The following is a 15,033-nucleotide window of genomic DNA, read 5'->3' on the forward strand; positions in this document are numbered from 1 at the left end:
GTCATCATCGCCAGTCACCGCTTCTGTACATGAGCGGACCAGGGCATGAAAAGTTTAACCAATATACTTAGAATCACAAAGTAAGTTGTGACAATATTCTTGGTGATATAGGACTGAGTGTAGGAAATCTAATACTGATGCTGAGGGTGTCTAAGTCTGGCTAAACCTCTAGGCCCAGCGCCAGGGTCGCTCTCCAGTGGCTTCCCTGTTGCTGAGTCTGGCCTGGCACTGGAGGTTCTTGCCTGGCTGGTTTGGTTACTTACTGTTCTTTGGGAGGCAAGTCCCTAGAGGATGAGGCCAGTGATCTAAGGGCCCTGAGCCCACTTTTGTGCTGCGAGCCTGCATTCCCAGGTTCCAGAACACACTTAGGACCCTGATTTTCTGGATGCCATCTGTCCTCCAGTGGGAATAGTGCCCTTAGAGGATACCACGAAAAAATATCAGAACCATCCCTTCAGGAATTAAATAAGAGAGGTAAAAGAATGAAGATGGGAAAAGAGAAAGTGCGAGACACGTGTTAAAATGTGAAATAATTATGACCAGAGGACGCATATCCTGGTTTATTCTTTTTGAAAGTTAAACCAGTTGAACATTAAAATTACAGTGATTTCTGATTTAAACTCCTATGTGGATGAAAACAATTTCAAAGATTTTTAATTCATCTTTAAGGAAAAAAGTTATTGAATTTATTTTCCATATTAATTCTGTGTGATCCAATTTCTATTCTGCTCACATTCTTTACAGGTGAAGTCTGGGTGTAAATAAAATGAAAGTAACTTTATGTAATCCAACATAAAGGCAAGTCATTTTAGAGGGTAACCAGGGTAAAAATAAGTGAACTTAATTCAAGCACAAAGTTTTGTGCCTACCCTGGAGAACACAGGCAGCCTGGTTCTTCATGAGAGAGCTGCCCACTTGGAGTTCTGCCAGTTAAGAAGTATGAGACAATTTAAAATCCAGTTTCCCTTTTTTATAACTGCTTGAGCTGTTTAGGTATGAATCAGCTTTAGCTGAACCGCATTGGATTTTCTTTTAGCATGGGGTGGGTAAGAGTAAATGTAATTACAAAAATACCAGAACGGTACACTCACTTCCCTTCAAATTAACTTTAGAAATTAAAGACATTCATTTCAACAATCAGTGGTATATACTGCTACAAAATATTGATGAAACAGTGTGTTTACATTATTTAAAATTTCTGTACGATTGAACAGATGTTATCAAAAGAGTCATTGATTTCCAGCATGAACTGCTGCCAAACCCCTGCTCAGTCTCTTTTCTCCTCCTTGTGTAATTACTGCTTCACTGGAGTATGAGTGATTTCTTTTTTAATTTTTTTTTTAATTCAGTTGAGGCATTGCACTTTTTAAAGCAGTCATTGTGAACACTATTTAGATTTTCTAATTAGTAGACAGTGATTTATCTTCTTTTTGTGTTAATTACTCACTGTGAAAATTCACCAAGGACAACAGCTAAGACTCTCTGAAGGGCCTGAGTAATTTGATTTTCATAGGTCCAGGGACCATTCACACTGTAGGGGTTTAGAGAGCATCTCATTCTAATCCAGCTCAGCACACTTCACAGATGAGGCCTCACGAGTCTCAGTGATCTCACAAACCATCAGATATGAGTAGCAAAAGCTAAGACTGATGTTAAGGAAGTTCTGTATTCAGTTACCTGCCATTTTACCCTTTGGGTGTCTATGTATTTAGAAAGGATTTTTGAAATATAAACAATAACATGGCATTCATCACCGTTCCTGGTAGTTAGCATTACTGGTAATCGCCAGTGTTATCCTGTTTGAAGCGTAACAGTACCTGATTTCTCTGTACAGTTCCTATATGAATACAGTGGTGTGGTAATTGTCTTTTGAATATGTAGCCAAAGGTTATTGTCACATTTGCTTTTGTTAACAAACCTGGGTCCCCCAATATTCGTATTTACTATTGCCTCATAATGGTAAATTAGAATCAAAAGGAAAAAAAAGATGAATTTATAAGATAGTTGCTATCTGCTCCAAGTTATTAGGAAGTAACATTGCTTGCCATTTACTATTTGTATTTTAAAGTGAAATGTGCCCTACGTGTCATGGACATCTCAGATATTTTAGTCATTCTCTGGTATTATGTCCATTTCTAAAATGGACCTTTGGGGGTTTTTTGCATCCTGTGAGATGCACTTTCGAACAAATGGCAGGTTTTTATCTTTGTTTTTATGAATTATAGAGGACTTCCTTGGCAGTGAGCAGTGGAGAGAGCAGAGCTCCAAACACTTATGTGCCTACTTTCCGCTCACCCTTGTGGCTCTGTGCTGAGACATCGGAAGGGGTCTGTGAGGAAAAGCACGTCCTTTGTCTACTCTGCATTCTTGGATGACTATGTTGTCCAGGCAGAAAGGGAAAAGCGCCTCTGCCTTACTCTGTTTCACTGGTGAATAATACAGATGATATTAGAGATGGGGTTTCACGGTATGAACCTTCATACAATGCTGCAATATGTGTGGTTCTGCTTAATCCTCAAAACTGCCCTCCTAAATATCACTGCCATTTTAGAGCAATGAAATCGAGGCCTGTGGGTGGCAAACGACTTGTCAGAGTTCACGCGGGTGGAAAGGGTGGCACAGGCCTTAGGCTCGGGGTTTCTGCCCCCTTCCCCACACATCGCAGCCTCCCCCACCTGTGATTACTTCATAGTAAGCTGTGTTCATCTACAGGGGCGTGATTCTCTGCAACATCAACTGTCAATTACTTGTTTTGCTTAGTGTTCTTAGTTTATGGTTTCCAAAACAACAACAACAAAACAACTAAATCCTGTCTGGGTGGAGCTGCTGCCTTTAATCTTTCTAAAGACTCTAGGCAGGATTGAGGCCCTCATAATAAGGTGCTAGCTAGCCAGGAAGGAAGCTGGGGAATCTTCCTCCCAGGAGGTAATGGAATTCTGCCAGAAAACACTCCAGGCAGCCCTGGGTTCTGAGGCTCCGTGAAAAGGTGTCTGCCCTTTTTCCTCTGCCTCCAGAGGGAAGTTCACAAAAGCTTTTATTCTCCCTGTCTCCTTAGAGTTAGCTAGTTAAGGCCTGTTTGTGTCCATGGGGCCAGAGCTAAGCGTATGTAAAGGAACTGAAAGTAGATGGGCAGCTAATTCAGAAGAATAACGTGTTAAGACCATCATTATTTATGTGTCCAATGATGTAATAATCTAAAAAAGTCTAAGAAAAACAACAAAATAATCCTGAAGGATGATAATTCAAAAACAGGAGGTTTAGAAAGCCAGATTTATCAGGTTTAGGAGAAAGAAGTTCTAAGAGGTAAGAAGTCTGGGACACTGCACTTAGGTTCTGCTCTGACTCTGTGTCCTTGGGCAAGATACCCAACACCTACCCCGCTCCTATTTCTGTTTTTAAGGCGGGCATAGGACTACCGGCCACTCCAGTGCTGGGGCCTGCCTGGTGAGGGTATACTGTTAACCAGCAGAACCAGATCTTTCTCTATGGCAATAAAATAACTGACATTAAAAATTGGAATCTAGCAATTATACTCCAATAAAGATGTTAAAAAGGGCTTCCCTGGTGGCGCAGTGGTTGACAGACTGCCTGCCGATGCAGGGGACACGGGTTCGTGCCCCGGTCCGGGAAGATCCCACATGCTGCAGAGCGGGTGGGCCCGTGAGCCATGGCCACTGAGCCTGTGTGTCCGGAGCCTGTGCTCCGCGATGGGAGAGGCCACAGCGGTGAGAGGCTCATGTACCGCAAAAAAAAAAAAAAAAAAAAAAAAATTGGAATCCGTGGCACTAGAGAAGCAGGGAAATGAAGTCCAAATTAAAAAGAAAAGCTGTGGAATCTAAGTTTAGGGCTGGGTTTTTCACTGAGTTTCCAGGACTGGGCACAGTGCCAGGCATATGGCAGGCACTCAGTAAATGAATGGATGACAGGTGGATGAAGTGATGGGAGGTCAGACCTTCCCCAGTGGTGGTGGACCTGGGAGCAAAGAACCTGTGGTTCAGTCCTGATCCACACTAACACGGTGACAGAGACTGAGCTATAACCTCAATTTCTTCCTGTGTAAAATGGAGAGGACACCTCATAGGGCTATGAGGACTAAGTGAGAAAATGCTTGTTAGTTCAGTGCCTAGCACATAGGAAGCACATGAGACTGTGATCCTATTCTCCCCTCCAAAGGCTTCTGAGGAAGAGGGTCTCCAGAGGTAAAAAGTCTTTAGGTAGGAAATCCCTTAGCCTACCTGGCTTCTGCAGGACTCCGCCACCCCTTGTCCCCGAAAACAGGAGCCCTATCTCCTGGGACCTTCAGTGGGATCCATGGCAGGAAGGTGAAGCCTGAAAGTTAGGTGGGCACTGTGAGCCCTGTTTCCAGGCTCCTCTGTGCAGAAACCCAGTGGAATCTTGGCCTTCACCACTGGGAGACATGGACCTGGGCCTGAGCAGATGCTGTGGCTGTCTTGCGAGTTTCCGTGGGATGGCAGGAAGGGGTGGTCGAGGAGAGAGTCCACAGTGCATTGATGTCCACGTGTTGACCAGGATGGCCACGGCTCTTTCACAATCCCCCAGCCAGACCCAGCAACCCAGTTGAGTGCATTTAAGGCATTTGCACATCGAAACTTGTTGAATGTCGTACAACTGAGGAACTAGGGGTCTCTCTACCAAGCCAGATTCTCCCCTCTATGAATAAATGACCCCTTCTGATTTAGGAAGGAGAAAGTTATGATGTTAGATTTCTCTTGGGCTTTTCCTTCTAATAGCAATTGTCTTCCCTTAGTTTGGCTCAAATTGATTCAGGCAGGAAAGTATTAGTGGGAATGTGAGCCTATTAGTGTATATACATATTTTTATGAAGAGTGCCTCTAGGGAGCCATCAAAAAGTGACCGCTCACAGACATACTTATATGCAACTCTGAGAACGTTGAGTAGTTGCAAGGGAAGTTTTCAACGATTGCTGAATAGGAGAGGGCAGTCAGTTCAGCCAACAAGAGCTCTTTTGACGCTGCATTTTCCCAGTTGAAAAGCAGCCTAATCCTCACTAACCCCTCCCAGCTTAATAAATCTGAGGAGACTTCAGAAATGGACAAACGAAGACCTTCCACTGTCTCCTTCGGGCTCCTCAAAGCCGAATTTCCCGCAGGCAAGCAAAGAGGGCAGCTTTAGGACAGTTTCAATGAGAAAAATTCATTTATTTAACAGCATAACATTCAGGCAAAATATTCTTCAAGAAAGAAACTATGGGCACTCCCCACCACCATTCATTTCCCAAGACAGCAGAATGCCTACATCTTGAGCAAGGTACTCGGAGGCATGCCTCATATTAATCTCATCTCCTTTTTTCTTTAAGTGACTCCCAAAAATTAACCCCACCGGGAAAGAAAGAAAAATGCAAATCAGCTTGGTGCTGCCTGCCTCTCACAAAACGCCGTGGGGATGCGGCCATTGAGGAGGGTCTATAGGTGATTTCTCCTTAATATTTTTTTTTGCTCTAAAAGAGTTCTCTGTGAAGCCTTGAGGCAGTTCTCCATGCTTTTGTCTCCCGCAAATTCGCCGGGTGCAGACGGTCGTAGCGTTATAAGCCGGGTTAGTGACCACTAGGGACGGAAATCGCTAATTACCAAGTCCCCTTTGATCTCCCCGGGCCGTTTGGCTCTTGACCCTGGAGGCCCCGGTATCCGTGCTTTCCCAGAACTGGACCAGACCAGCGCATGCAGCGCCTAAGAGTCGGACGTCTCTTGCTGGAAGGTGAAGCCTGAAACTTTCGTCTGCAGTCCGACGTAACTGCAGTTACGGTGTACAGCAAGGTCTGGATCAGACTTCTAAAAATATCTAGAGACTGCCCAGAGCTCCCGTCCAGCCGCAGAGCTGGTGTGCTGGCCGGACGCTAACAAGCGCCTGTGTGCGGTGGAGTTTGATTAGTTTAAGCTACCCACTAATTGCACTTTTCTTTAAATTTTGGGGTAAGACTGGGGAAATGGATGTCTTAAAATTTCTTCATCCACTGCCTCTCCCGCCTTCCTCTTTCGATTCTTTTGTGGGAAATGGAGTTTTCTTCTCTTTGCCAGGACTATAATGTGATTCGAAATCGTTTGTGAAATGAACAAAAGTCACCAGCAAGAGGGACGACTGGCAGATAGGGGGCGGGAGCGAAGGCCGGGTCTCGGAGGATAATGGGGAGCCGGCCTCCTCCCCGTCTGGTCTCCATGGTCCCCTTCATCTTCCAGGTAAGATGAATGTCCCTTCATCCATCACCCGCCGGGAGGCCCCTCCCCCAGGCGAGCGGAGAATCTGCTCGCTGAGGAGACCTATTAGCCCCACACAGGGAGGCTTTGTGGAACAATTCGAGGCTCTCCATTGCGGCCTTTGTCCGAGGAATTCAAGCATTTACTTAATGCGTTAGCACGGAACTCTGCGCTGGGTCTGGACACCGCGTGCCAAGCCTGGCGCGGACGCCGAGACCGCTGCTCCCTAGCCTAAGTGCTCCCCAGTACCGCCTCGCCGGTAAGCCTGGGGCCCGCTGCGGGGCAGGACCTCTTCCTTCCTTGGTCACCTCCGGGGGGCAGCGCTTTAAGAGAGCGGCAAAGTTTCGGTGGGTGAACCGAAGCTGGATCCACGTGACCCTGAAGCAGGAGAAATAAACTTGACATGAATTTGGCCGTCCAGGAGGACGTTGGGCGCTTCGCCGTTTTACGTGCTGAGCGTTGGGAGCCGTACGCTCAACGGTCACTGGTGCCTCTGAGCGCGGAGGCGCCGCGGGTTCCGATCATCCGCGGGGTCGCTTCCCACCCGCGCGCCAGCTGAAAGCTAGGGGCATTCCTGGCATTTAAAGGGAAGGAGGGTGCGCGGTGTGCGGGGCCACGCCTCTACGGAGTTTAGGAAGGAGTCTGCAGGCTTTCGAGGCGCGCACAGTTCCCAGAGTATATGCAAATATTTTAGTAAGCCGCGGTCTCCGAGAACCCTTTAGAGGGAGGTGGTTCTGCTCAGAAATCTCGCCCGAGGGCAATTTCCACCGAAAACGACCCAAAATGCCCAGAACACGCCCCAGTCTAGACAGGTGCAAGATCTTTTGTGCGGTCACGCCTCGGCCACTACTCTCCAAACACGGCCGCTTAAAGGCGGTAAGTGCTAAGGTATCCAGCGCAAGAGGAAGCCTGCATGTGGAAGGGGTCGCAGGGCGGAACTTAGAAGCCCAGAGGCGACCCGCCCCTTCCAAAGAGCCTGCGGTCCCGCGCTACACCGCAGAGAGCGGCGTTTGCCGCCGGCGCCCAATCAGATCTCTTCCTGGGTCTGTGACGGCGTTCGGCCCCGCCCCCTCGAGGGCGATAAAAGGCCACAGAAAAGGCGCAGTTGAGTGCACCGCGCGCGGCCCTGCTCCCGGCACCGCCTCCAGGTGCGCTTCCCGGCCTGGGGCTCGCGGGGCGGGTCCCGCTGATTCCGTGGCTAGCCGACGCCAGCTCCTCATCCTCCTCAGTCGCCAGTGCGGTGCGGCCAAGCCGATCTCCTGGTTTCTCCCCCTCCCTTTTTTCTCTCACTGCCTCCTACACAGACGGCGTGCCCCGTGGCACTGGGCTGCTGGCCTGCGGGTGAGCAGCGGCGCAGCGCCCCTGTCCGGCCAGCTCACCTTGCCCGGCTCGGCCGTGCCCGAGTGGCGACGGTCCCCCCGAGACACACTTTTCCCTGCAGGATGAAGAACCCAATGCTGGAGGCGGTGTCACTAGTGCTGGAGAAGCTGCTCCTTATCTCCAACTTCAAGCTCTTCAGTTCAGGCGCCCCGGGCGAAGACAAGGCAAGGAACACTTTCTATGAGATCAACTCTTTTCTCCGCGGCGACGTGCTGGAGGTGCCTCGGACCCACCTGACACACTATGGCATCTACCTGGGCGACAACCGTGTCGCCCATATGATGCCCGACATCCTGTTGGCCCTGACTGACGACAAGGAGCTCACGCAGAAGGTGGTATCCAACAAGCGTCTCATCCTGGGCGTCATTGGCAGGGTGGCCAGCATCCGCGTGGACACAGTGGAGGACTTCGCCTACGGAGCCGACATCCTGGTCAATCACCTGGATAGGTCCCTCAAGAAGAAGGCGCTGCTCAACGAAGAGGTGGCGCGGAGGGCGGAGAAGCTGCTGGGCATGACTCCCTACAGCCTCCTGTGGAACAACTGCGAGCACTTCGTCACCTACTGCAGGTTCGGCACCGCGATCAGCCCCCAGGCCGACAAGGTACCACGTGTGACTCCCCGGTGGGCTCGGTGGGGACGCCCCCTCCCATCCCTAACCTTTCCTATCCCCTGCGAGCAGGGACTGAGTTCTAGACTTAGTAACGAACCCTCTGGTGTTCGTCAGGGAAGCCAAATAAATAAATAAACGGCAATGTGCCTTGCAGGATATCTCGAAATGCACGGTGAAAGAGTGTGGCAATGCAGTACCGCTGCCAGCGATGCCAGAGAGCTGCCCAGTTATTGCTGCAGACGTCATCAGGGTGTCCATCCAGCGTAGTTGAAATGACAATGGGCAGGTGACTGGGAGGGTCACAGAAAATCTGTCGCCGTGTGCTTGCAACTTTACCCAAGAATTGCAGCTGGAAGGAAGGTGTCTAGAGTTCATATTTAATCCGTAACACTGTATAGTACAAATTGTTGTGCCTTTAAAACAAGGAAGCATGCTGTTTTCCCTATCTATAAGCTGCAGAGAGTGAATTCCCTTTGCTTAAGATAAACTGCCAAATGTTCCGTTAAGAAGACCTCCCTGGTAGATCCCTTACTCCTGTGGCTGAGCTTCAGAGAAGTCTTTTCCTGGGTATTCTGCATTCCTTCTGTGTTGGCTTTAATTCCCATCTAGACTTCCCCATTGTTAAGCATCCTTTACACACTAGCCCCACAGGTGCGTTACATTGTTTCTGGGTTCCCCAGAGATCAAAACAATTGGCTTTCAAGAAGAGCCATTAAATGTTGGAAGGTAATTTTATGGGTACTATAAAAAGGGGGGGAAACTGTTAGAATTTAAGATGATTAAATTAGCTACAAACGCAAAGGAAAAGCAATGGATTTTTATTGCCTTTTGAAACCTCCTAACTTGTAAAAATCAAATTTTAAGCTGAGGTATTGTTAGTGCGCACCCTTCACAATGAAAACCATTACGCAATCGCGTAATGAGCTTCAGATTATACTCTTCATGTTTAGATATTTGGGTACCAAAAGAATCTAAGTACATATAACCAATTTTTTTATTGCTCCACATCTTAATTTTTTGACCCATATGTGAAAATCTTTCTCTCCTATCGCAGATCATGAACGTATAGTGCTTGTATACATCTGTGTATAAAACTCCTTACAGATTGTTTATAAAGCCACAACAGTCTCGATCTAGGGATTATTTTCTAAGCAAAATAAAAATACAGTTAGAGCACTCTGCAGTGATTCAAGAATCACAGCTTCAGTCCATGCCTGTTTAGAAATAAACTTCACCACATTTACAAACACTGGCTCCAAAACTGTTCAAAAGGAAACATGTCAGATTTACTTAGGACCCAAGCAAATCATTTCTCTAAGGAAAAACAGTATTTCCCTCCCATAATTAGGAGTTACCCTTTCATGGAACACATATAGCACTGTATTATACATTTCTCCAAAAAAACAAAGAACACAGTACAAGTGCTTTTTAAAGGTAGTAAAATGTTTAATCAGCATAAATAACTAGTTGGAGTAGTTTTTCCTCTTTGGAAACTGTAAGATTTTATGGACGTAGAGTAGTGCTTTAATTGCTGTTGGTGCATAGCGCCTCTTGTGAAACTTGAGTTTTTGTCTTCACTTTGAATGGTCTAACAATTTGACCACAGAGTAGATTTCCCGGGGAAATAAAAAAATCCCCATCCCAAATTTTCCAATTTTTAAGGACTGTTTTTGAACATGCCCTGAGAGAAGTAGGTCATTAGTACTGAAGGAGGACTGGTTTCTATTTTTTGGAAACATAAGGAATGACAATTCTGGGACTGATGGTTGAGTTCTCCATATATATAACTATTATCAGTATAACATGAGAGTTGCAAAGTTGTCTCTCACTTAAATTTGTTTTTATAAAAGCTCTCAAGAGCACTTTCCCTCAGGAAAACACTGCAACCAATGTGAAAGTGAACTGGAAGAGAATCTTTTTTTTTCTTTGTAGTGATGCTCTTTACAAGTTTAGAAATCATAAAATTAAACTATTTTATATTACTGTTAACAGTTTCAGTATTTCATAAACTATAAAGCCCTTTAATTAGTAACTGTTACTATTCCTTATGCTTTTTTTTCTTTGTTGATATTGCTTTGCATTGCCAAAATGAATGCACATACCCCTTTTAATTTCCGGGGATTCAGTGCTCAAAAGTTCCCCTGTAGGCTTCTTAACAACTAGAACCTAGAGGACATTTCCTACTGTGGAGCAACACCAGGGGTACTTCCTGGACTGATGGCCAAATGAACATGAACAGGACATTAGAAACAAGATGCTCCTTGTGCAAGTCTTCTTTTGGGGGAAAGAGAGTCCACAATGATTCTATGTTGGCCTTAATTAAAAAGTATTGGAAAAAGAAAAAAGAAGCATGACTGTATCAAGACAACATTCTTATTTACCTAAATGTATATCTCCCCATTATTTGCCAAGCAGTTTTCTCATTGTCCTGAAAGCGTCTCTCAGTTTGATCCTCATCATTTTAAGATTGTGTATTTGTTACTCAATGTCTTGTTAGTTTAGTAAAAAGAGACAAATCATATGTTTGACATATAAAAAGAATGACATCTGGATAACCAACAGGAAATTTCATATTTGTTAAGATACTGTATAAAAGTACAGACAGAGACAGGCTTGCAGTGAAGGTAGTGTGTTAAAATATATTGGACTTGTGCATTCATATATGAAGAATTTGGAAACCCAGTTCTCCAGTACTAAATACGCCACTGTAGGAGACCCTAAAAGCATATACAATGACACGTCTAGAAAAGGAGCTTAAAACCAGTATGAGTAGGAAACTCAGCAAAATGGAGCAATTAATTGCTGAATTCTGCCCTGACACTGATGAAGTAGAGATAATTGTCAACAGATCTAGCAGTGATAACAATCGTTGTAATACCTTATATTTATACAGCATGCAGACGAATACAAAGTACTCTTGCAAAAAAATCTCATCTGATCCTCACAACAACCTCAGTATTCCCATGGAGGAGAAGAGGGTAGTCTGGACATGTTAAATGATTAAAAGGTGATCCAGGACTCAGACATAGGCCATTACTTCTAAGAAAAATTAGTTTTCTAGGGAGAAAAAATTATACATCTTAGAAAAATGCATTCCTCGGGGGGTAAGGATCCTGTTTAATTTATCTTTATTTCTAGCAGTCAATTTTGTGTCACATAATTGATTATGAATTTAATATATTTTGGCAGGGAATGGGATATGACAACAAAATTAGACTTTCTATGCCTTTAGATTTTGAGACTTATCAGAATGTTATCATCAAAAGTATCACCAAATTTTAGAACGGTGAGTTGTAGGAATTGAATTCACCAATAATGATAGGCTAAATTCTATTTGCTTGAGATTAGAGATCGTTTGCTCATTTTACTTTAGAATATGTTATTGTTATTGAGAGGCAGTTTAATGTTGTCTTTAACCTTTAATCCTGAATAACTTTTATGTGGTTACATTCTCTGTAGTTTTCTATAAATGTTGTGTATGTACAAAGGCAACTGCCAGTATTAACCTCGTTGCCTAAAGTATCATTTCAGCTACTATGGGATGTAGAATCAAGAAACTGAACTATTAACATCTTAAATTCTTTCCAAGATCATGAGAAAAATTCGAATTCTTCTGGTAGATAGAAAATAGCTGGGAAAGTTGAGCTCTACTATTCGGTATATGTGATTCTTCTTAGGTTTAGCCACCTTTTCTAATATTCTTAAATTTTATTTTCCAGTTTTGTGAGAATGTGAAGATAATTATTCGTGATCAGAGAAGTGTTCTTGCTTCGGCAGTCTTGGGATTGGCATCTATAGTCTGTCTGGGTTTGGCATCATATACTACCCTTCCTGCAATTTTTATTCCATTCTGCTTATGGATGGCTGGCTAACTTCATACCCTCGTTTCAGTGTGTGTATTCTGTGTGTAGATATGTTTATATTTATAGAGCACAAATCAGTATAAGCATCGTTGAGAAAAATGTGACCTGTAATACTGCGTTCTGGATAAAAATGTGATTAAGAATCACACAAAGTGCTTACCGTGTAAGCCCAAGAACAAAGCCTTTCTGAATCTTCCCAGGCAGTTCCATTTCAAAGCACTGTGAATCTTGGAAACATGACAGCTTGTGCTAGAATTCTCCATTACAAGAAAATCAGCCCCTAAGATGATGGCCGCAGGAGATTATTTGTGGGTTTTTTTTTTTTTCCCCTCCTGTAATCATTGTTCTTCTCTGTTAAACCTGAATTAGAAGATTGGAAAATTTACTGAATGAGACCACTAACTTTATTGTAAATTTATATTGTTTCATTGAAAAATTATATTAAACTAAAAAAAATTTCCCTTATTCAAAACATGTTTGATGATTGGCCTAAAAATCACAATTTTTTCACGTATTATATATAATTTCCAATAGGTCAAGAATAACTTCATTACTTGAAACAATATTGACAAAGGTAAGGTTTAATGCTAAAGTAACTGACCAGAACTATAGAAATCTGTGTTTTCCTGCAGAAATAGCTACTAATGCTATAGTTTGATTTGATTTGGCTTTACTTAATAGGAAACCTGGCATTCATTTTTTTTTTCCTTTTATTTTTCACTGTAGTTACTGTAAACCACTCTGAGAGGAAAATGAACATAGGATTGAAATAATTCGGATAGTTGGGGTGCGTATGTTCCAGTTAAATACACAGATATCCACATACACTCAGACCGATGACAGACAAATTAAGTTAGTTCTTGATTGCTTTATTATCATACCAGTGTAGTTAGTATAGAGCATTGGTGGAAGTGAACGTAAAAGCATGTTCAATCCATTTTCTTATGCCCTTGCGTCTGTGGTGTAACTTGCATGTATGTCGTCATTGGATAGTTTAATTTTAAAGCACTTACTAATGCACTGTATGATTTGTAAAAGCCCTGAGATTTGTTTCAGTTGTTCCATTTCATTGCTAAGTCAGTATAGTTTACATCCTTAAAAGAATGATGCTTCAGCAATATATAAAACCCAAACAAGTAGGAGCAAAGGAAATAACTATTAGAAATCATTTTTAAGTGTCTTAGTACCACCAGGCATGTAAGTTGATTACACAGAGGCTGTTTTAATATCAGTTGAGATGTAGCAGTGTTAGAGCAAGCATGCAAGTACTTTTACAAAATTACCAAATTCTAAAAAGTAAGCTACAAGCTAGACTTGCATTTCAAGTATTAAAATTGCTTTATAAACTGTCAAGAATTACAAAATAATGAGTCACATAATGAGAGGTATGAGGAGGGTGGGGTTAGTCACTCAAATCAAAACAAATTTAAGAGCAGATTTTAGTACATCACCACTAATTTACCTAAAACAAATTCAGTTGGAGTTTAATAATGATTTAACTTTAATTATTTAAATGTTTTGAATAATTGAAGCATGAAATGACAAACACCACAGAATAAAGTGTTCTATGGGCCTATTCCAACCACTTAAAGTTATCTTAAGTGTGTATACATAAAAACAACCACTATGAGAACTCCATTGTATTAGTGGTTTTTCACTTACTGTATATTACTCATGTAGCGATTGTTTAAATAAATTCATTTAAAAAAGATGGTGTCCTCATAAATAATTAACATCTTCTTCTGCAGACTTTGGTATTGCAGGTAGCAAAAACCACTGTGTGATGTTAAATCTGTGTTCAAAGATCATGATCCCTCATTAAAAGCCAAGGGAAGTACTTAAGGTTGGAATGAACGTATTTAGTCTTGACTCATATCCTTAAAGCAAGACTCAGTTCATCATTCGTGCGCTCATTATGTGCCAGACACTGACCTATTACAATTTCATGGTCTAGAATTATTATTATTTGTTAACTACCTGTATTAGAGTATACACAGTGCTGTGAGTTCTATGAGGGGTAGAAGAAATGAAGTCTTCCTGAAGGGTCAGAGAAATCTGTGTGAAGGAGGAAGTACCAGCATCAGGCAGAGAAATGGTAAGAGGCGGGTCTCCTCATACTGACGCGTTCCAATACTTGTGGGAAGAGGGAACCAGAAGGAAGGTTTATATTCCCTAGAATTTGTTGAACTACTAGGAGAAAAGGAGAGTTTTCGTTTTGTTGTGCTCAGTTTGACTAGTTGCTTAACAAGGTAGAAAGAGAAGAATATATCCTTGATTGTGGTTATGGAAGAAACCCTGAGCCATTAATGTCTCTAGTGAATTCCTCTGGGCTTCATTAGTTAAGACTCATCCTTATGGTCCTGCAAATTTCTATTCTAACTTGTGAAATGATAATCCAGTAGTGTCTGATACAGCTTTTGGTGGCTTATTTCGTTCTTTGCCATACCTCGCTAAAGGCTGAACAGGACTAGCCAGAGCTAAAATGAAATAATGCAAGTATCAGGTGCTCTGCAGGTGTTGGGGATGAAAAGATGAATGAGACATTGACCTTCTCCTCAAAGCTGATGGTCTCATATACACAGAAGGATGTATTAAGACTTTCTGCAATAGAGCTGATTGAAGGCACAGAAAAAGAAGTGGTTCATTTTCACTGATAAGGTCAAAATTATAGGAACTGTATTGAGACTTGGAAAATCGGAGTATTTTCCAAAAGGACAGATTTGGGGCAGGACATTCTACACACTGGGGACAGCATGAGCAAATGCACGAGAACTGCCCCCACCGTGCCTGGCACAGAAGAGTGAGGTACTTTCTAATTCAGGGACTGAAAGCCTGAAACGGCATGGGGCATTCAGGCAAGTGCAAGTGGTTCAGAGGCTAGAGCAGAGCAGGGCTGATGAGGAGAAATGCCGGGAGAGTGATCAGGTGGTGCAAGTCTTTTTTTTT

General features: G+C 43.3%; 1 protein-coding gene across 7 annotated transcripts in view; it reads left to right on the forward strand.

Moving 5' to 3' along the window:
• Positions 1-13,790, forward strand: part of LRAT (lecithin retinol acyltransferase) — a 42,047-nt gene extending 28,257 nt beyond the window's left edge. For 4 of the 7 annotated variants that reach the window (XM_027117244.1, XM_027117247.1, XM_027117249.1 and 1 more), the window contains 5 exons: positions 2,226-2,429; positions 5,339-5,450; positions 6,057-6,215; positions 7,675-8,215; positions 11,944-13,790. In XM_027117244.1, the coding sequence (XP_026973045.1) occupies positions 7,676-8,215; positions 11,944-12,096 (693 nt within the window). In that variant the 5' untranslated portion in view covers positions 2,226-2,429; positions 5,339-5,450; positions 6,057-6,215; position 7,675 and the 3' untranslated portion in view covers positions 12,097-13,790. Of the gene's footprint in view, positions 1-2,225; positions 2,430-5,338; positions 5,451-6,056; positions 6,216-7,674; positions 8,216-8,378; positions 11,875-11,943 lie in introns of those variants that run through there. The other 3 variants (XM_027117251.1, XM_027117246.1, XM_027117248.1) reach the window with 3 other exon arrangements.
• Positions 13,791-15,033: the final 1,243 nt, after the last annotated feature.

The sequence above is a fragment of the Aethalodelphis obliquidens genome, unplaced genomic scaffold, assembly GCF_003676395.1.
Source record: "Aethalodelphis obliquidens isolate GAN/ISIS:26980383/991018 unplaced genomic scaffold, ASM367639v1 scaffold17, whole genome shotgun sequence".
Lineage (NCBI taxonomy): Eukaryota > Metazoa > Chordata > Mammalia > Artiodactyla > Delphinidae > Aethalodelphis > Aethalodelphis obliquidens.